This window comes from Sus scrofa, chromosome 4, assembly GCF_054392235.1.
Source record: "Sus scrofa isolate SSC_HxYL_T2T_F1_AM1 chromosome 4, Sscrofa_HxYL_maternal_Yorkshire_Landrace_v2.0, whole genome shotgun sequence".
Taxonomy (NCBI): Eukaryota; Metazoa; Chordata; class Mammalia; order Artiodactyla; family Suidae; genus Sus; species Sus scrofa.
Genome location: NC_139386.1, coordinates 4,650,909 through 4,671,272, shown reverse-complemented (window position 1 = coordinate 4,671,272; position 20,364 = coordinate 4,650,909). Strand labels below are relative to the sequence as shown.

Sequence of the window (20,364 nt, the reverse complement as noted above, 5' to 3'; positions counted from 1 at the left end):
AGCCTCGCTGGAATAGAAGTAGCCTCACAGCTGTTGTAAGGCTTACATGAGACAATCCATGTACATGTTGGCCGTGCTCAACATCACCATCAAAATCATCATCCTGGGAGCTCCCGTCGTGGCGCAGCAGAAACGAATCCGACTGGTACCCATGAGGTTGCGGGTTCGATCCCTGGCCTCGCTTAGTGGGTTAAGGATCCAGTGTTGCCGTGAGCTGTGGTATAGGTCACAGACACGGCTTGGATCTTGTGTTGTTGTGGCTGTGGTGTCAGCCAGCAGCTGTAGCTCTAACTGGACCCCTAGCCTGGGATCCTCCATATGCCACCGGTGCAGCCCAAAAAAGCAAAAACAAAAACAAAAACAAAACAAAACAAAAAAAACCACACAACAAAATCATCATCCTAGAGCACCTGACAATGATGCCCATTCAGATCAAGAGTCTGGAAAATGTAGCCATGACTATGTGCACATAAAGAAAGGGTAGTAAATTACAAATGTGCTTTAGAGCGAGAATCCTATGTATCTCCAGATACGCCAATCTGGACAACCAAATGATGGAGGTGAAAGAGCCTGTAGCTTTAGGGCTGGAAGAATTGATCTTGGAATCCCAATTCCCTGCTCCCTAACACACGAAAAACGAGCTTTGCCTCTGGACTTCCTCATGAGTTATTCATCGTCCACCTCTCCGTCCTTTACCCAACAGGAGTTAATGAGGCACTGGTTCCAGCAGGGTTTAAGAAAGACACAGTTCCTTCCTCAGAGCTTTGGGGATAGAACGGGCATCAAACATAAGAAGTAGACGGTTGCCATGAAATAGCCAGCAGATGGAGAGAAGAACCATGAGGGTTCTTCCTAGGCAGGCTTGCAGGCTCAGAGAATTCCAGTTTCAAATGGGAAGAACGAAAATTGTCTCCCTCTTCCAGATAACAGCAAGACTATTGGGGGAAGACATAGGGAACCTCCACCCCTTCGCAGAAAGTGTAGTTGATAGACTCTAATAGGTGCAAATGTAGTGTTTATGGAAACAGGATTACTAAGATTCCCACCAAATCCATGAACAATTAGACTTTGGGGAAAAAAAAAAACTGAATCCATGTAAATGCAGTTCTTGAGTTAAAAGTCACTTTGTGCACATGAGCAAAAATAGCAAATAATTCCACTTCTGTTACTTCTAACTACAGCTGTGCTAAAAATAATGAGAAAAAAAAATTTAAAGCAAAACGAAAATAGGCGAAGAGATCTACCATCTATTCAATACTGAACCTGTGCCAATCACTTGAAATATATTAACCAGGAGAACAAACCATGGGGCTAGCGTGAGGTTCTGCTCAGAACCACAATTGAGTGCAATATACAAAAGAGAACAATCTTTCAGAATTATACAGAGGTGGGTAAGGATTTGGGGGCAAACACCACAAGAAAAATATATGTGGCATCTCAGGTCCTTAGTTTCTTCATCTATAGAATGGGTCTTATAATGAGAAATATTCATGGATGCTCAGAAGAGATTCTGTTTGCACACTGAGCAAAGTATATCACACACAGTAGTTGCTCAATAAATAGCCACCCTTCTTTCTTTTTTCTGGGTACTGAACTTCTTGCCTCCTAAAGTGTGCCCAGCTACTGAGACTATACTCCAGAGGTCCTGTTCAATGACCTACCTGCCTCCCCCAAACACACAACACACACACACATACACACAAATAAAGTGTAGCCCACCTCTAAGCAACACAGCCAAGAAATCTCTTACCAGAGACTGGCAATATGCCCTTCAAAAAATTAAACTGAACCAAACTAGAAAATAAAACCATTTACAAAATCCCAACAACACACATAAGTTGAAATGAGTTGGACACATTGCAGGCGATGATAAATATCATGTGCTTACTTACCGAGCTAACTCGACGTGCGTTATAGGGGCAGATGCCATTAATAATCACACAGCTGAGCACCAGGGATTTGGTCTCCATGGGAACAGAAGGTAATATCACACCACTGTTCTTTGATGGATCTTTTATTATTTCAATATTTGAAAAGTGATTTTTCAAGATGATAGAAGCCATCAAATATACTCAATTATGCATAACATTGGAGATAGAAAGTGCAGAGTTTTGGAATATTCCATTGGTCCTGCTCATTTTTCAGCAAGGAAAAGGACACTGATTGGGAGAACAGCCTGATATTTTGGGGAAAGGATCACAATATCCAGTTTTCCTAGAAATTTGGAGCCTAGAAACTTCCCCTGGCAGCTTTCGTCATGGGGCTGACTTCCTACTTTCAGTCCACCAGATACCAGTGGATCCCAGAGCCCTCGTCAACTCAGGGAGAAAGCTTAGCCCTCATATACAAAAGAGCATCAAGTCTGGTGAAGCAGCTGAGACGGAGATTGAGGAAATACCAAAAGAATAGTTGACGCTAACACATGGGAACGACCATAGCATTCCCAACCTTTACACTCCTTTTCCACTCCCTGTCATCGTCCTCGGGGGCAGGTTCCTTCCTGGATCTCTGCAAACCGCCCCCACCAGCATCCTGCCCATCCAGGACAGCGGAACAACACGTGTTTTTCTCACTGCGGTCTCAACCAAGATGCACAGATACAGGACGATAGCAAGGTGGCCAGGTCGCTTAATACACCGAAGTAGAAAAAGGGTCAGTGTTATTGTTACTTTACTGAGCAGGGGGCTCTGAGTCTCAGAAGGGGCACTGACTCACTCAAGGCTAAAAGCCGGTAAAGGGCAGAGTCCAATTTAAACATGGGTTTCTTGACTCCAAGTCCGGGGCATGCCCAAGAGCACATAAAATGATTCTTTTCCATAACCCTGGCCGAGTCTTTAACTCCTCAATGAGCAGTTATGCTCAAATTACACTTTTTATTTTCTCAGATGGAGCAATTACGACTGCAGGGAGACTCAGGGAGCCTTCCTGCTGCATTTAGGAGAAAGAAACGTTCTGTACAAGCCGCAGGTGAGGGCGAAGCGATGGGCTGGACAGGGCGAGGCGGTGTGGGAGGCTGCTGCCGGGAACAGGAGGTTCTTTACCCCGTGGCCCAGGTCCCTCCCTGTGCAGCTTCCAAGGTCAGGTCCACTGGTGTTAGAATCCACCACACTGGCTTCCCGTCTGCAGCTTTCTACTGGTGTGACCTAAGCTAAGTTGGTCCACTTTCCCGAGCCTCAGTTTCCTTATGTCCATATTGCAGGCGATGATGTTTCGATCAGAGGGGTCTCATGGGCATCAAGTAGGATAAAGCATCAAGAGCCGTATGACATTGGCTGCTCACCTGGGCTCACAGCCATTGACTGTAAGGCGCCCGCTGGTCTGGACCTATCCAGGGAGCAATAGCTGCTGCCCCCAAAGCTTGCCATCTAGGAGCTCACAGTCTAGTGAGAGACTGGCTAGAAACCAAGCAACCACAATGAAATAAAAAAGTTGCAATGATAAGAACCAGCAAGAAGGTATTTAGGGTCCCAAGAAGGGCCTCCCAACCCAGTCTAGGGTCAGAGGTGAGGGTGAGAATTGGAGAAAAAAAAAGCTATGATCAACAAAGTCTCATCAGAATGTGCAGAATCATACATGTTAAAGCTTCAACTGCTTTTTTTCACAGACGTGAAACGAATCCCCATCGAGCCAGGGATGTCACTGAGCTCTGCCTCCAAGTTCAGCACGTGTATGGCTGCGCCATCCCCAAGCTCAGAGACATGACGAGCTCAAGGCCCAGAGTGACCAATCCCAGGTCTGTACCCAAGCGGGTCTCACTCCAAAGTCTATACCTTTTGGTTCATCCCAGGAGACCTCCAGTGAAGGATGCGTCAAAGGAGTTCCCATTGTGACTCAGTGATAATAAACCCGACTCGTGTTTATGAAGATGTGGGTTCGATCCCTGGCCTTGCTTAGTGGGTTAAGGATCCGGCACTGCCGTGAGCTCTAGTGTAGGTTGTAGATGCAGCTCGGATCCTGCACTGCTGTGGCTGTGCTATAGGCCAGCAGCTGCAGGTCTGATTCACCCCCTAGCCTGGGAACTTCCGTATACAGCAGGTGCAGCCCTAAAAAGTGAAGAAGAAAACAAAAAGGACGCACCAGAACCACCTGGGGAGGTTATCTAAATCCTGCTCTCTCAATCTCACTCTAGCTGGTTCGAATCAGAATCTCTGGGAATAAGGCTCTGATTTACCTCATCTTAAAAAAAAAAAAGGTTCCCCAGGAGAGTCTGACGTGCGTTGCTGGTTAATAGCTACTGCACTCTCCCCAACTGCACGGGCAGCCCCAGGCCTGATATCACGTTCAAGCTTGTTTCCTGCCAGTAACCATGAAGAAGGGCATGTTAGTGGGATTTCTGATGCCTACGCCTATGGCAGCGAGTATCCTGAGAGCTAAGAAGCCAGGAAGTTTGATAGGCATGTGTTGGCCATGGGCAGACCTGCACTTGACAAAGCTGAACTGAACAGGAGTCTCCTGGGCCAGCTTCCTGGGGGTGCCTGGCAAACGTGCCCACCGTTAGGCTGCCTACCCGAATGTCCCTTTCTTCCTTTTAAAAGAAAGTGCACCCTTTTTTTACAGAATGATTTTTATTCTTTCCATTATAGCTGGTTTACAGTGTTCTGTCAATTTTTTTTTACATAATGATTTTTCTTTTTTCCATTAGCAAGTGTACCTTTTGTCCAGGGTGAGTCTTGGGGGAAAGAGGAAGGAGGGGAGGAGGTAGCGGGGCTTGCCACACGCTGCCCACACTGCAGCAGGAGGCCCTGGGCACCTTCTGGTTCCCAGGATTCTCTCCAGCCATCTGCCTGCAGCACCTGCTCTTCCTGGGCCAGCTCACAGAGAGAGAAGAGACCAAAGAGAGAAGCAGGGGCCTCTGGGAAATCAGTGTGCACCGTCCTGTTGGTCGGCTGCTTGGACTCAAAACTGAAGACAGCTACTTTGTGGGAACTGCTTCATCTCTCCTGCACACATGACCACATGTGCCGTGCGAGCCCACGACACTCGCAAGGGCAACAGGGTCACCAAGAGTCAATCAGCCAGTTGCCAGGTGTCATTGCTGGAGGAAGTTATTTACAAGAAGGCCCCTGGCTTCAGATCCCTCTGGCTCTCTCCCAGCATCACATCTGCTGTGTTTTCCTTTTTGGAGTCCTCAGCATAGGGCCTGCCTCAGGTGAGGTCAGGTCCCCCAAAAATAGAAGCTTCTTTGCATGCACGGCAATGTTATTCAGAATTTGGGTTTCTCTCCCTTCTCCCTGGACAACAGGAAACATATGACTTGCTTCTACCTAAAATCCCAGATTTTAGCACACTGTGCATGTCAGATGCGCAATGAATGTTTATAGACTACAGGACCAAATACTAAGTTTGCGCATCCAGCCTTAGCGCAGGTGTGTGGCACGAAAGCTTATGCACCTTCTCCCTGCCACACTCCTTCTCTGGGCAAGGTTATCCCACTGCTGGTTCTTAAGCAAGCGAGTGACAGAGACGACGCTCTTAACTAGTTCACGGGCAGGCTGGTGTTGTGTCAGACATCGCACAGCAGTGACGGGACCTGCCCAAGAGCCCAAGTTTCTCTTTCCCGCAACAGGCAACAGATGAAGTCTGGCCCTTCTTCAGCCCTACGACCCCCTTAAGGCAGACTCCCCCGTGGGAAAAAAACTCCAGACACTGTCGGCGTGCTCCCAGGGTCCTCACTTCCCTTTCTGCTTACAACTCTGGTTATTGACCAAGTCTGCTGTCACCTATCTGCTTCCTCACGGGTGAGACTCTGGCTCCTACCAGGAAAGGAGAAATAAATGTCCTTGGAGTGATTTACTTGTGAGTATTGAGATGAACAACCATGCCCTCTTGGAATGCTTTCAAGTGGAGCAAAGAAATTCATTAAACGATGATTACATTCAGGCAAGATAACAGAAGCATGCCCAAAGTACACACATAGGACAAATTAGCAGCTTAGGGTTGCATGGGGGTGGTCAAAGAAGGCTTCACAAAAAAAGACAGTGACTGAATTGGGTTTTGAAGGCTAAATAGGAGTTCTCTGGGTGGAAAGACCAATGAGAGAAGCCTGTATTCTGTTCCCTACTAGCTGAACAATCCACTTAAAATTCTCTCCTGCAGAGAAACCCCCCCCCAATCACCTCAATATTCTTGAGATCCCCAAACAGAGCCACAGAACTATATATGACTCTTTCATACTGGTTATCTTGCATGAAATTACTTTTTCAATATTTTTTTTTCTGAAAAAGTTGCAAACTCTATGAGAGTAGGGCTGGGGGTAATTTTTTCATGAGGGCTTCACTCATCCTCACTGTCGTTTGAAAAAATGCACAAGATGTGACTTAGGCTCCTCAGCTGCAAAAAAGGAGCAAACATTAATATCGTTATTGATTCAAGAGATACCTGTGTTGAAGGTTTGCTGCTGAGTGTGACAGACACGGCCCCCACACACGCTGGAGGATTCAAGGAGATGAGCAGGTGAAAAATGACTCCAAGTGGATAGAAGGCAGGGGTCAGGTGCAGTCATTTCTGAGCTTGAACCCCCGCCACACCAGGAACCAGCTCGCCGACACTGAGCAATTTGCTGAAGTTATTAGAGGTTTAGTTTTCTCAACTATATAATGTGAACCGAAGCAGGGAGCTGCGAGAAAGTGTATTAAAACTATCCAGGAGTTCCCGTCGTGGCGCAGTGGTTAACGAATCCGACTAGGAACCATGAGGTTGCGGGTTCGGTCCCTGCCCTTGCTCAGTGGGTTAACGATCCGGCGTTGCCGTGAGCTGTGGTGTAGGTTGCAGATGCGGCTCGGATCCCGCGTTGCTGTGGCTCTGGCGCAGGCCGGTGGCTACAGCTCCGATTCGACCCCTAGCCTGGGAACCTCCATGTGCCACGGGAGCGGCCCAAGAAATAGCAACAACAACAAAAGACAAAAGACAAAAAAAAAAAAAAAAAAAAAAAACTATCCAGCACAGAGCTGAACGCAAGGAAGTGTCCAACACTTTGAGCTGATATAACTGCATAAGAAGGTACACGTGATTTGTGTGTCATCCAGTCACACCAACCCCAAAGCAGGGAACAGGGAGGGGAGAGAGATGCTTAAAGGGCAACCCCCTTTCCTGATTCACACGGTGAGCCCATTTCTTCCCCCATTAGGACAGAGAAACAACTCAAATGTCCATCCACAGAGGAACAGATAAAAAAGATCTGGCACATACAGGCACTGGAATATTACTCGGCCATTAAAAAGAATGAAATACTGCCATCTGCAGCAACATGGATGGACCTAGAAACTATCATACTAAGTGAAGTTAGAAAGTGAAAGATAAACATCGTATGATACCACCTATATGTGGAATCTAAAGAGAAAAGGATACAGATGAACTTATTTGCAGAACAGAAATAGACATATAGACTCTGAAAAACTTATGGTTACCCAAGGGGACAGGTAAGAGGGTGGGAGGGATGGACTCGGGGTTTGGGACGGGCACATGCACACTGAGGTTGATACCAACCATCTGCACGCTGATGCATATGGAATGACTGGCCAAGGGGCGCTGCTGTACAGCACAGAGAACTCTGCCCAGTATCCTGTGGTCATCGATGTGGGAAAAGAATCTGAGAGAGAGTGGATGTGTGTCTACGTATGACTGGGTCACTTTGCTGTACAGCAGAAGTGATCACTACCTTGAAAATTAACTGTACTTCAATAAGACTTAAAAAGAGAGAGAGAGAGAGAGACAGGAAGAAACAGGCTCAGAGCAGTTAAAGGACTAGCCCAAGCGCCGTAGCTCATCCACGGAAGAACCTCGCCTCAGCCCTGCCAGGTTGTCTTCCTCCCAATCTGGGTTCCTGCCGGTCGCCCTGCTGCTCCGCCTCGTTCTTCCTCGGGATGTGCTACGAAGAGGCAGGGGGGAACGCAGGGCATTCTGGGAAGGGATGCGCCTACCTCGTCTCCGCTACCTGCCCTCTCCCATCGCATCTAGAAACTTTGGAGGGGAACCAGGCATCTGACAGCAGCAGACGAGGAAGGAAGGGACTTTTCACCAATGAAGAGGGTGGTCCCTAAATAAGCAGTCCTGTAGGCTTTTGCATAAAAACCCCATTTCCACGGATAGATCCTCTTTCAGAAATGACCTGACCTATGGGACGTAGAGAACAGACTCGTGGTCACCAAGGAGAGGGGGAGGGAGTGGGCATGGACACGGAGTTGGGGGTTTGGTAGATGCAAAGGATTCCATTCAGAACGGATAAGTAACGAGGTCCTGCGCAGAGCAGAGGGAACTAGATTCCATCTCTTGGGATAGACCATGATGGAAAATAATACAAAAAAGAATGTGTATATGTAAATATATGACTGCATCGCTTTGCCATTCGGCAGAAATTGGGCCACTGCAAATCAACAACACGTTAATAATAATAAAAAAGAAACGACCCATGGAATCACCTGGGGTCCATACGCAGACTGACGTAATCATACACCACATACTGAAAGCCCCCTGTCGCCTACGCAGCACTTACTAATCCACTATTTATTTCATAGGGTTTTAGTCAATTAGATCATCATTTAAAGCTACTTAATTTTAATGGAGAGGGCGAACACAGCAGTGTTTGCCACTTTAATTCTCAGAACAGTAAAAGGTATTGAATAGGTTTTTTGTTGTTTTTTTTTTTTCTTTTTTCAAAAAAACCAACTATAAAACATGCTTTCCTTTAAATAACTACTGTTTTCCTGGTAACTTCTGACCCTTCCCCAAGTAGTTAGCCTTAGAGAATATTAGTCATACATTTCAGAGAGCAGCTCCTTTGTACTCAGCAATTCAATAACAGACAAATATTTGTGCAGCACGCTCTGCGCGTAGGTGCCATTAGTTTTGACAAAGCGTAGGGCCCCATAGAGAGCTGAGTTCTAGGTTTGCACCTGTCCATCTTGGGGGAGTCACCCGGATTCACCAGATTCTGCTTTCCCATGTCTATAACCGGGAAACAAAAACCAAATCATCATCCCAGTGACGCCTCTGCTGTGAGCCCAGGCCCATCACAGAACAGATCTAATGACACATCGATAATAACAGATTAACAGATTATGTTTGTATGATTGCATTGACATGAAGGTTAATACAATCTAAATTAGATTATACACACTTGTGGTTCTGACTTTTTACTTTATTATTTTTTTCTTTTTATAGCCGCCCCTGAGGCACATGGAACTTCCTGGACTAGGGGTTGAATCAGAGCGGCAGCCACCAGCCTATGCCACAGCCATGACAACACAGGATCCAAGCTACATCTGCAACCTACACCGCAGCTTGCAGCAATATCGGATCCATAACCCACTGAGCGAGGCCAGGGATCGAACCTACATCCTCAAAGGCACTATGTCGGGTTCTTAACCCACTCGGCCACAATGGGAACTCCATGACTTTTTAAAAAGTGAAAACATTCCATTTGCCTCTGAAAGTCCTGTGGTCCCGCAGCACTAGGCCTACTGTGTCTGATGGCCAGGTCAGCTGCGGTCACTTCTCACACATAATCAAGAACCTCCCCTCACCCATGCCTCCAGCAATAGCAGAGTGTCTACAATGCGCCAGCAGCTCAAATGGGCCCTGAGGGGGGCAGAAACGGAGGAGTCCCACCGGGGGTGGGTGAGGCTGCCGTTTTCATTAGAGCTGCATCACCGACTCCTCATACAGAGTCTGAGAGACACGAGGTGCTTGATAAATACTGGATAAGTGAACAAACCAATGGCTCTGCCTCTGCTTATGGCAATGTCACCGCCCAGAGGCAATGCCATGTTAGCAGTAAGAATGAATGTCTGTCACAGCAAAGAGACCTGTGGTTGCCAAGGGGGAGGGGAAGAGGGAGGAAGGGATTGGGAGTCGGGGGTTAGCAGATGCAAACCGTTAGGTATAGAATGGACAAACAATGAAGGCCTACTGCAGAGCACAGGGAGCTATATTCAGTCTCCTGGGATAAACCATAACGGAAAAAATATATAAAAAAGCATGCATAAATGTGTATAAATAAGTCATTTTGCTGTGCAGCAGAAATTAACACAGCAGTGTAAATAGACTAAATTTGATAAAAATAAACGTTGCAAGATATAATTAAATTTTTTTTAAAAAAGGGAATGTCTCCATCTTACCCACATGACTCCAGATCCCCGTGAAAAGGGACCTGAAGACGTGGACAACAGCAAGGCAAGGGTATATTTAAAGCAAAGTGGAAAGAGCCAAGAGTCCAATAAAAATGAAGCAGAAAGAAAGAAAACACTGTCAATCAACTACACTCTAACGGAGAAAGTGAATGCTCGACATATTGTGACATTATCGGTGTCTTTATGTTGATTTCTATTTTTGTGTCAATACCATAAATTATTTCTGAATTTCTTATTTTGCAAAATTAAAAAAAAAATGATGCCCATGGTGGAGAGGGGGGAGAAAAAGAAAAAAAAAGAAGAAAAAGGGGCATGCTTGGGAGAGGGGAGATTTCTGCAAGCAAGTCAGGTCTGTGCCTCAGCTTCCCTCCCCACCCCGCCACCAGACACACGCCAACAGTGAGCGGGCAGGTGGCGGGTGGGGGGGGGGTGGTGCTGTCACGCTACAAGGCTCAGTGCTGAAGGGCTCTGTGAAGCCAGAGTGTGTGTGGCAGGAGCGGGTGGGGCGTGAGAGCATCGTTCCCTTTGAGGAAGATGCCGATTCTCAGCAATCCGCCTTAAAAGGGAACTGTATCCAATCACATGTGATGGAACATGACGGAGGACAATGTGAGAAAAAGAACACACACACACACACACACACACACACATAACTGGGTCACTTTGCTGTAGAGCAGAAATTGGCAGAACATTGTAAATCAACTATCATAAAAATTTTTTTAATTAAAAATCAATAAATACATAAATAAAAGGGAGCTGGCATCTCCTCTCAATGACACGCATCCCTCTGTCCAGGAACCACCTTCTAGCTGAGGCAGAGGATGGAGGGATTTCACTGTGGCAGCCAACCTGCTCATCTCAGGCACCATCGCCCACCCTGGCAGCCCAGCCTCTGTGATCTCCACAGGTGACAAGGGACCAGGGAGACTCAGCGTACCGGCTGGCAGGAGACCTGCTGGAGAGTTAACTACCCGACCGTCTATCGCAAGGGCTCTTCTTCTCTCTCACTGCGATGGTCACAGATTCCTCTGTCTCAGACACTCATTCATGCAACAGAGGCACGTGCGCTGTGCCAGGCACACTCAAGCGAGCCAGTCATAAAGGCACCTGCCCTGGCACAGCAGAGGAGCCAAAACCCCTTCTCTGGCCACCCGCTAACCTAGTGGCTGATGACAGGCTGGCAGATGGCATCACGCTGACTGAGCCAAAATGCCAGCGTGGTCCCCACCAAGCTGTGTGACTTTACAGATGTAGCTTAACCTCTCTGTCTCAGTTTCTCCAGCTGTATTAGGAAAGAGAAAACGTTTTGTGGATACTGACGGAGTCCACGTGCATCAGTGGCTTCACAGGGTACCCAGGTGCAGAGCAGGGGCTTGAAAACGGGATGTTACATGATCAGCATCACGCTTTCACACTATTAAGGAAATTAAATTTTTTTCACTTCATCTTTTTTTCATTTATAATTTTAGTAATTTTTATGAAATAACTATATTTCCTGAATTGTACATTATACCCTTATGATTTTTAAAATTTATTTCCTATATCCTTTTTTTTACTATTATTAAAGTATAGTTGATTTACAGTGTTTCATCAAGTTCTGTTGCACAACGAAGTGACCCAATCACACACAGTTCCCTGCGCCGTAAGTAGGATCCCATTGCCCATCCACTCCAGATGGAGCAGTTTGCATCCCCAAAACCCCCACCCATCCCACTCCCTCCCCTTTCCCCCTTGGGAACCCCGAGGCTGCTCTTCTTGGCCATGATCTCTTTCTGTTTTTTGTTGTATGTTATTTTTAGACAGGACCATCTGTTGCATATTTTAGATTCCACAAATAAGTGATATCATATGGTATTTGTATTTTTCTGGCTTACTTCACTTAGTATGAGAGTCTCTAGATCCATCCATGTTGCTGCAAATGGTATTAGTTTGTTTTTTTTATGGTTAAATAATATTCCACTGTACATATGCACCACATCTTCTTAATCCATTCTTCTGTCAATGGATATTTAGGTTGTTTCCATGTTTTGGCTATCGTGAATAGTGCTGCTGTGAACACAGGGCAGAAGACCTATCTAGACACTTCTCTGAAGAAGACAGGCAGACAGCCAACAGGCATATGAAAAAATACTCAATAAACATCACTAATTATTAGAGAAATGCAATCAAAACTACCATGAGGTACCACCTCACACCCGTCAGAATGGCCCTCATTAACAAGTCCACAAAGAACAAATGCTGGAAGGGGTGTGGAGAAAAGGGCACCCTCCTGCATGGTTGGTGGGCATGTAAACTGGTACAACCACCATGGAAAGGGTATGGAGGTTTCTCAGGAAACTAAATACAGAACGACCATATGACCCGGCAATTCCACTGCTGGGCATTTATCCCAAATTTCTATTTTTTAATTACTCCGTTGCCTCAAGCACTAGACCCCAAGACCTACTGAGGGTAAAAACTGAGCTCATTTGTTTTAGTGCCTGCAGCACACAGATGCTAGCGCAGAGTAGGGACTAAACACAGGGCTGGTGGGCAGAGAAAGGAGCTGAGCCACTGCTGCCCCTCCCCAAGGAGGCGGAATTCTGAACACGGGGAGCTGGGGCACCTCCCACCACGTAAAATTTAATTTATTTTTTTCATTTATTTAAAGTTTTATCAGCGTCTAGGTGACTTATATATCATGATCATTTCTGCTGGTGAATTTCATGTGTCAATTTGGCAAATCCACGGCACCTAGACACGCAGGGAAACATTGCTCTAGAGGGTTCCGGGGGGGTATGTGTCAGAGGAGACGAATGTTTCAACCATTAACTACGCTTCAGGAAAGCAGAGTTCCCTCCCACACATGGGTGGGCCTCCTCTAATCAGCTGAAGGCCTTAACAAGCCTGACGCAGGCATGACCCCCTCCCCACACTGACGGAGAAGGAAGTGGGTCATTTGGTGGGCAGACTGCCTTTGGACTCAGAGTTGAAACCCTTCCCTGCGTCTCCAGACTGCTGGCCTCACCTGCAGGTCCTGGACTTGCCAGCCTCCACAGTCACATGTGACAATTCCTTAAAACATCGCTCTCTCTCTATATATATACACACACACACATATACCTAAATGCACATGTATGTACACGCACACTTTGATCTTATTATCCTATTGATTCTGCTTCTCTGGAGCACTTATATATTTTTTTTGGTCTTCTTGTCTTTTCTAGGGTCACACCCGTGTCACATGGAGGCTCCCAGGCTAGGAGTCTAATTGGAGCTGCAGCCACTGGCCTACACCACAGCCACAGCAACGCAGGATCCAAGCGGAGTCTTCAACCTACACCCCATCTCACGGCAACGCCGGATCCTTAACCCACTGAGCAAGGCCAGGGATCGAACCCGCAACCTTGTGGTTCCTAGTCAGATCCGTTAACCACTGAGCCGCAAAGAGGACTCCTGGAGCACTAACATATTAAGCAGTGCCAGGGGGATCACAGTAAAAGCAGCATAGCAAGGACGGAAGGAGGCCCCCAGCACAATCTCATCTGATCCTTTTCCTAGACACAGAGAAACTGAGACCCAGAGAGGGCACGTGTCTGGCTGAGGGTCACACAGCAGGCTGGAGCTGAAGCCAAGAACAGGAAACATCTAAGTCCTACCCACAAGACAACACTGGGGCTCTTGGAATAACACTCGATTTAATTATGTGAATAAACTAAAAAAAAAAAAAAAAACCAACCCAGCAGAGGGTTTTATTGAGTACTTTTGTGCCAAGCTCTAGGCTCCAGGCTTTTATGCACTTACTTCATTTAATCTTCTCAGCAACCTTGTGAGGCAGGCATTAGTATCCTTCTTTGACAGATAAGCCAGGAGCGGGAGAGGGACAATGACATCCCCCCGGGGCAAAGCGGCTGGTTTTCAGGAAAAGGACCCACGCTCTGCCTCCAACCCCAAACCTGAAGCTCTAGCTGCTTCAGGGGCTGCAGGAAGGAGTGGGGCTGGGGGCCAGGAGGGGCCTGGCGTGGGAGGAGGGGCGGGATGTGACACAGCGGCCCGGCCTCCCCAGGCTTTTCCACGCCCGTCAGCTCATTTTGCCACGAATCTCTGGTTTCTGCAAAGGCTTATTCTGAAGGGAGCACTGGGCTCTAATCCCTCCAGCTGATGCCGCAATCTGCAGGAATTTGGATTTCCATGTGATCTGCTAATGCGCTGGGGTCCCTGAGGATCTGGACAGAGGCCCCCCAGGGAGGCAAGGGAGTGGATGTATCCTTTGCTTGGCAGCCCGTGCCCGCGGGAAGGCCCAGGGTGGGCACGCAGCTCCGAGCCCACATCCCTGGAGGAGACCCAAGCGGAAGACACACAGGAAAAGCATCGGGTCCTGAAAATAACCCATTGAGCTGCGCTCTGCGAGGAAGTTCACCGCTGAGCGCCCACAAAGAAGCTATTTTATCTGACTCTTTAAGACAGGGAATGTCGTCTTTGACACATATCCCCAAAAATAGCCAAGAGAAGAATAGGAAAAGAAAAAAGAAAAAAAAAAACCGAGACTGTATCACGTGCCTGCAATGAGTCTATTTCTGTACTGTTTTTACATGTATTCACTCCTGAAATGCTCTCTAAAATAGAGGTACTCTTCCATTTTAGGGCTGAGGAGCCCGGATTGCCACAGGGTGAACAGAGCCCCCATGTCACCGAGTATTGAACATGGCAGGTGTTCGAAACCAGACTCTTCTGTCTGTCCTCACAGTGTCTGAGGTAGAGGTAGGGCTGGGTCGCGCTCAGCCTCCTCGGATGTAAGAGCAGCAGGTAGGCTGAAAGGATGTACAGCGCCCCCCCCACCCCACGCCAGGGCCAGGGTTTCGGAACAGTCTCCCAGGGCAGCCCCGCATGGTACCCGCACGTCCAAGGAGAGGCCCTCATCCTCAGGCTCGCCCCCTGCTTCCTATCTGCCGCCAGGAAAGCAAGAGACGGCGGCGCGGGGCTCAGCTCTCTCGCTGAGGCCAAGTATGAACGTGGGACTCAATCATTCATTCAACACACATTTCCTGAGTGCGAATTATGGGCGCCAGGCATGGTGCTGGGCCCTGAGGGTGTGGCACTGAAGGCAAAGGCTCTGCCTCCAGCTGCTCAGAGCCCAACGGAGGAGAGACAGAGATGCCTGGAGCCAAGAGAGCAAGAGAATTCCTCCCTAGGAAATCAGAGGGTCCTTCGCAGAGGTGGTGGCCTCTGAGGGCGGCATTAGAGGACATGCGGACAGGCATTAGAGTTCCTTCGGGGGGGACACCACATCACAACCATCCCCGTGCTCCTGGGGTGCCAGCGAAGCCCTCGCTCTTGGGATGGAAATGCCCAAGACGTCTTTTTTTTTTTTTTTGCAGCACCAGAAGCCTGTGGAAGTTCCTGAGCCAGGGATCGATCCTACACCCCTGCAGTAACCTAAGCCATGGCAATGACGACACCCACTCCTTAAGCTGCAGAGCCACTAGGGAAGTCTGCGGTTTTTTAGATATTTATTTGTTTATTTATTTATGGCCAGACCTGCCACATGCCAAAGTTCCTGAGCCAGGGATTGAACTTGTGCCACAGCCATAACCAGAGCCATACAGTGACAACACCAGATCTTTACGCTGCTGAGTCAGCAGGGAACTCAGCGCGTTGTTAAATTTTATTTATGTATTTATTTAATTTGGGCTGCACCTGTGGCATGCAGAGTTTCCTGAGCCAGCGATCCAACCCACGCCACTGCAGTAAGCCAAGCCATGGCAGTGACAATACCGGATCCTTAAGCTACTAAGCCAATAGAGAACTCTGTGGGGTTTTTTAAATTAAATTTTATTTATTTATTTACTTACTTTTGGCTGCACCTGCAGCTTGCTGAAGTTCCCAGGCCGTGGACTGAACCCTCTTGACCACAGTGGCCAAGCCCCAGCAGTGACAAGGCCAGATCCTTAACCTGCTGAGCTACCAGGGAACTCTGTGGTTTTTTAAAATTCATTTCAATCTTTCTTTCTTTCTGTCTTTCTTTCTGGAAAGACCTCTAGCATGTCAAAGTTCCCAGGCCAGGGACTGAACCCTAGCCATAGCCATAACCTGAGCCACAACAGCCATATCTCTCACCCACTGAGCCACGAGGGAACTCCGAAGATGCTCTGAACTGATCTACGACCCCCGACGTTCCCTAATGTTCCAGGCGGCGTTCCCTGAGAAGTAGTGTGAGCTGACGATTTTCAGGTGGGTCTACGGGAGAGGCCCTCAGGCCCAGCTCATGTGGGCAGTAAGATGCAGCAATGGGCAGAGGGAGAGGCTGGGCTGTGATGCCATCAGAGCAAAGCCTTCAGTCAAGCTTTGGGGAGTCTGCAGTAGTGCTGGACTTGCAGCAAGGGTGACTCGGGGATGCAGGCAGCATCCACTAATGATGAAGGGTCCGTGCTTGGCCTTGGGGCTGCAAAGGGAGTCCTTGGCTTCCATCCCTCCCCAGTCCCATCCTGGACCCCTGAAGCCACCCATCCTCATGTGATGATATAAACACACCCACCCCTGCTGGCTGGCTGGCTCTCTCCACTGTCACTCTCCATAGGCCTCTTATTAATTCTGTTTTCTGGTGAACCCAGACAAATACAATCTGGTTATTTCTGAGCAGGCCCCCAATACTAATGATCATGCATTTGCTCAAGAGAAGTCTGGAGAGAGAAATGCTGCACATGTCCAAAGCCCTGGGCATCAGAGAAGAGTAACAACAGTGTTTCTCAGGAAGAAGGACCAAGGGGAAGGACCTGATGGGCGTATTTACTGATAACCTACGGAGCACCAAGTGCTGGTCTAAGCACTTTAAATCCATCACAGCAATGGACACACTTACTGCCTTGTGAGGTTATTAAGAATGAGCAGCCCCACTCTACAGATGGGAAAACTGAGGCTCACGGAAGCAAGCAAGTGGAGGACGGAGCCAGGTTTGAAAGAAGCTCAAGGCCAGCAGACTTTTGAGCTTACACACAGTCTGGGGGAAGCCGCTCACAACACGTCCCACGTCCTCTGGGCGCTGTCTTCTTCAAGGGACCGCGTGGAAGCGATGCCGTGAAAAGACCCTACCCCCTGCATCCGCCCCAGGGCCTGGCATTAGGAATATGTCCGATGGATGTAGCAGCAACTAAAAGAAGGCATGGATGGACAAGGGGAAGGACAGAGGAGAACATCCCTAAATGGGGCGTCGGGGAGAAGCTGAAACCTCGGAAAACATCCGCACCCGGCTAAGTGAAGTTTGCGAGTCCTGGGGTCCCTGCTCCCCCACAGACATTACCTCTGAGGAAGTCGGCTTGCAGTATCCCGCTCCAAAGACCAGATTTTCCAGGGAGAGGCTGGACTGTTCTGGTCCTGTGTCTGGGCCACCTTTGCCGAGCCAGGGGCCTCTTCCTGGACGAGTAAAACTGAAAAGAAGGGAATCGAAAGAATTGAACATTTATATTAAGTTTTCTAAACAGATGTAAGGCAAGTGATGGTGCCACTGAGTCAACTCCCTTGACCGTCTTATTGGGGAGCCCATGCGGCTGGTCATTTAGAAGGAGTCGCTCGCCCCCCAGGAGGCTGGGGGGCACTTTGCTGGATGCCGCTATGACTGGCATGTGAGCTTGGAGGTCAAGGATGACCCACATCCTATTATGTGTAGAAAGAAAGGCCCACTCCATGCCAATGACATGCCTGCTGAGACACAGTGAGGCAGAGGTTACCTGACCGCAGGGGCAGGGGGAGCGGGGTCCTGACCACAGGATGGGGGGAGGCTCCATCGGACGTGTCGGAGTCCCGCCCCACGCCTCTGGTTGACATAACCTAGAACGCGATCCTGCAGCCCCGACCCCTCCCCATGCTTCTGTTCTTCTGTGGAAGAACCTAAAACAACATCCAGGCAGAGTCTCCCGGGATGTGAGCATCAAAGACTCATGAGAGATGAGGCTCTGTCTCCATGTCAGTTGGAAACACTGTGTCGATTCCGCCAGCAAAGATACAGGCCCCGCCCACCTCTGCAGGTCCTCGCAAGATCAACCGGCTTGCTGTGATGGCAACATCCATTTTAGGATCAAGGGAGATTAGAAAAGCCTATGATACCTGAATTCATCTGGTTTGGGTTTACGATAATCTCCTTCCCCCTTAACCTTTTTGATTTTCACCAGTCGATACATCCATAAAGTCTCCTTAAACTCATTCTCCCTTTCTTTCAGATCCCTTCCACTTAATACCCTAAGGGTTAACTTACATTCCCTTAGTTACCCTAAGGGAATAACTAACATTCACAGTGAATGTTCTGTCATAGGCATGACTTCTTTCCCCAGGGGGAGTCCAAGTCTCTGATGGCAAAGGGGACTTGATAACCAGTAGCCTCAGACGGCCTTATCGCCATCACAGGGCCTCAAGAAGTATTTGTGAAAGCATTTCATTCCAGAAGCCCACCTGCCAAATCAAAATACCACAGGGAAATAAAGCTAACATTATATTTTGGTTTAACCCATTCAAATACTTAGGGGGCTAAAGCCACACGCCTAGCAGCGTGTTAGGTGACAGGGTGGCCAGGATGGTTAAGGCAAAGCCCGCACCCTAAAGACATCTGCGTCCAGGGAAGGAGGAAGACGCAGTAGGATGGGGGTGGCTCAGACCAGGGAGCCCAGAAGAGCGTCTTATAAGCCAAACTGGGAGAAGGGGAGGACAGTTAGAGGTAATACTTCGGTAATCGTACTGTCAAGAGGCTAAGAGGCTGCTGATCAAGTGGTCTGCCAGGGCCTGAACTCCCAAAGCATCTACAAGCTCCACGAGGCAAGTCTTAAAACTCCCAGTGCCTCTGTCTGCCCATAATTCAGCAAGGTTGATACCAGCAACCGTAACAACGGGGTTATTGTTGACGATTCCATGAGGTTAGCCAAGTACGCCTCCACGTACGACGTCTGGCCAACAGTGATGATTCAATAAATGCCAGCCACGATGGTCGCTAATACCACAGATTTTTATACACCAAAATCTAATATAACCATGGTTATATTTATATAGCTATTGTTGATAATACCGCAAACACAATCAGCTATAATATGATCATGTCTCTGTTTAGAACTGAGATTCAAAGGGAGTCTACAGTTTAACCAGAAGATGGGTAAAAGGAACACCGCAGAAAAAATGCACTGTGTGTCCGAGCAGAGGTGCCCATGGCACATTCAGGGCACATCAGTGACTAAAGCAACTGGTTATATGACTTAAGTGTAGCTCGGAGTAGCTGAATCCTCCTCGGGTGAGCTCCAAGTGTACTCATTTGAGGGTTAAACAGACCTTCGTCGCTGTGCGGGGAAGTGAAGCATCTTTGGAAGTTAAGTTTTCACTTCACACCTGCTCCTTCCTGCCTGGATTTAACAGCTGCTGCTAACACGGCTTTTCTAGAAAAACTAGAGCTTTGCCCTAGTTGACTGGTATTTCCCATAACCTTAAAGGCTCCCTTTTTTCCCAACCACTGGGAGGGAACTAATAGAAATCCTTCCTGCAAAATCCAGAGAACAGAAGACAGTTCTATTCTTACCCCCATCCCTGGAGACGCCTAAACTCTGATGGTGAATTTCTATCTGCTCTCCTGTCTGGCAAGGTTGCTGCCGACAAATCTGCAAAGCACCGTTTCCGTCAGAAGGTTAAACTTTCTACAGAGAGTGTCTGGCACAGCCCCAGGAGCAAGCGGAGCCGGGACGGGGCTTTAGCACGTGGGCGCAGGTGACTGGGGGCAGGCACATCCTGGTCACGTGGCCTGGCTAAGATCTCACTTCCTCCTGGCTGACCCAAGGGAATGGGGACAGGGATACCTGCCCAACAATTAGTGGGGAGTGGAGCCCCCCCGCCCCCCCCCACATGTCAACCCCCAGCACAGAGGAGTGTCCTGGAAAGGGATGTTGGGAAAGTTCCCTTCCAGAAGCTCATGTTGCAAGATCGCATCCCCAAATAGCTCTTTGCGCAAGCGCGCACCTCCGGCCCACGTGCATGTGGGAGGTTTTTGGTTTGTTTGCTTTTTTTTTTTTTTTTGGTTTCTTGCTTTTTTTAGGGCTGCACCTGTGGCATGTGGAAGTTCCCAGACTAGGGGTTGAATCAGAGCTATAGCTGCCAGCCTATGCCACGGCCACAACCACACGGGATCCAAGGAGCGTCTGTGACCTACACCACAGCTCATGACAACACCTGATACTTAACCTGCCCAGGGAGACCAAGGATCAAACCCGCATCCTCATGGTTACTAGTCGGG

The 20,364-nt window shown here is 48.3% G+C and overlaps 1 protein-coding gene across 10 annotated transcripts in view; it reads right to left on the bottom strand.

Moving 5' to 3' along the window:
* Window positions 1-20,364, bottom strand: part of FAM135B (family with sequence similarity 135 member B) — a 292,392-nt gene that overhangs the window by 57,526 nt on the left and 214,502 nt on the right. For all 10 annotated transcript variants that reach the window (XM_085021007.1, XM_085021010.1, XM_085021009.1 and 7 more), the window contains one exon: window positions 17,404-17,530. In XM_085021007.1, coding sequence (XP_084877133.1) covers window positions 17,404-17,530 — 127 coding nt within the window. The remainder of the gene's footprint in view (window positions 1-17,403; window positions 17,531-20,364) is intronic.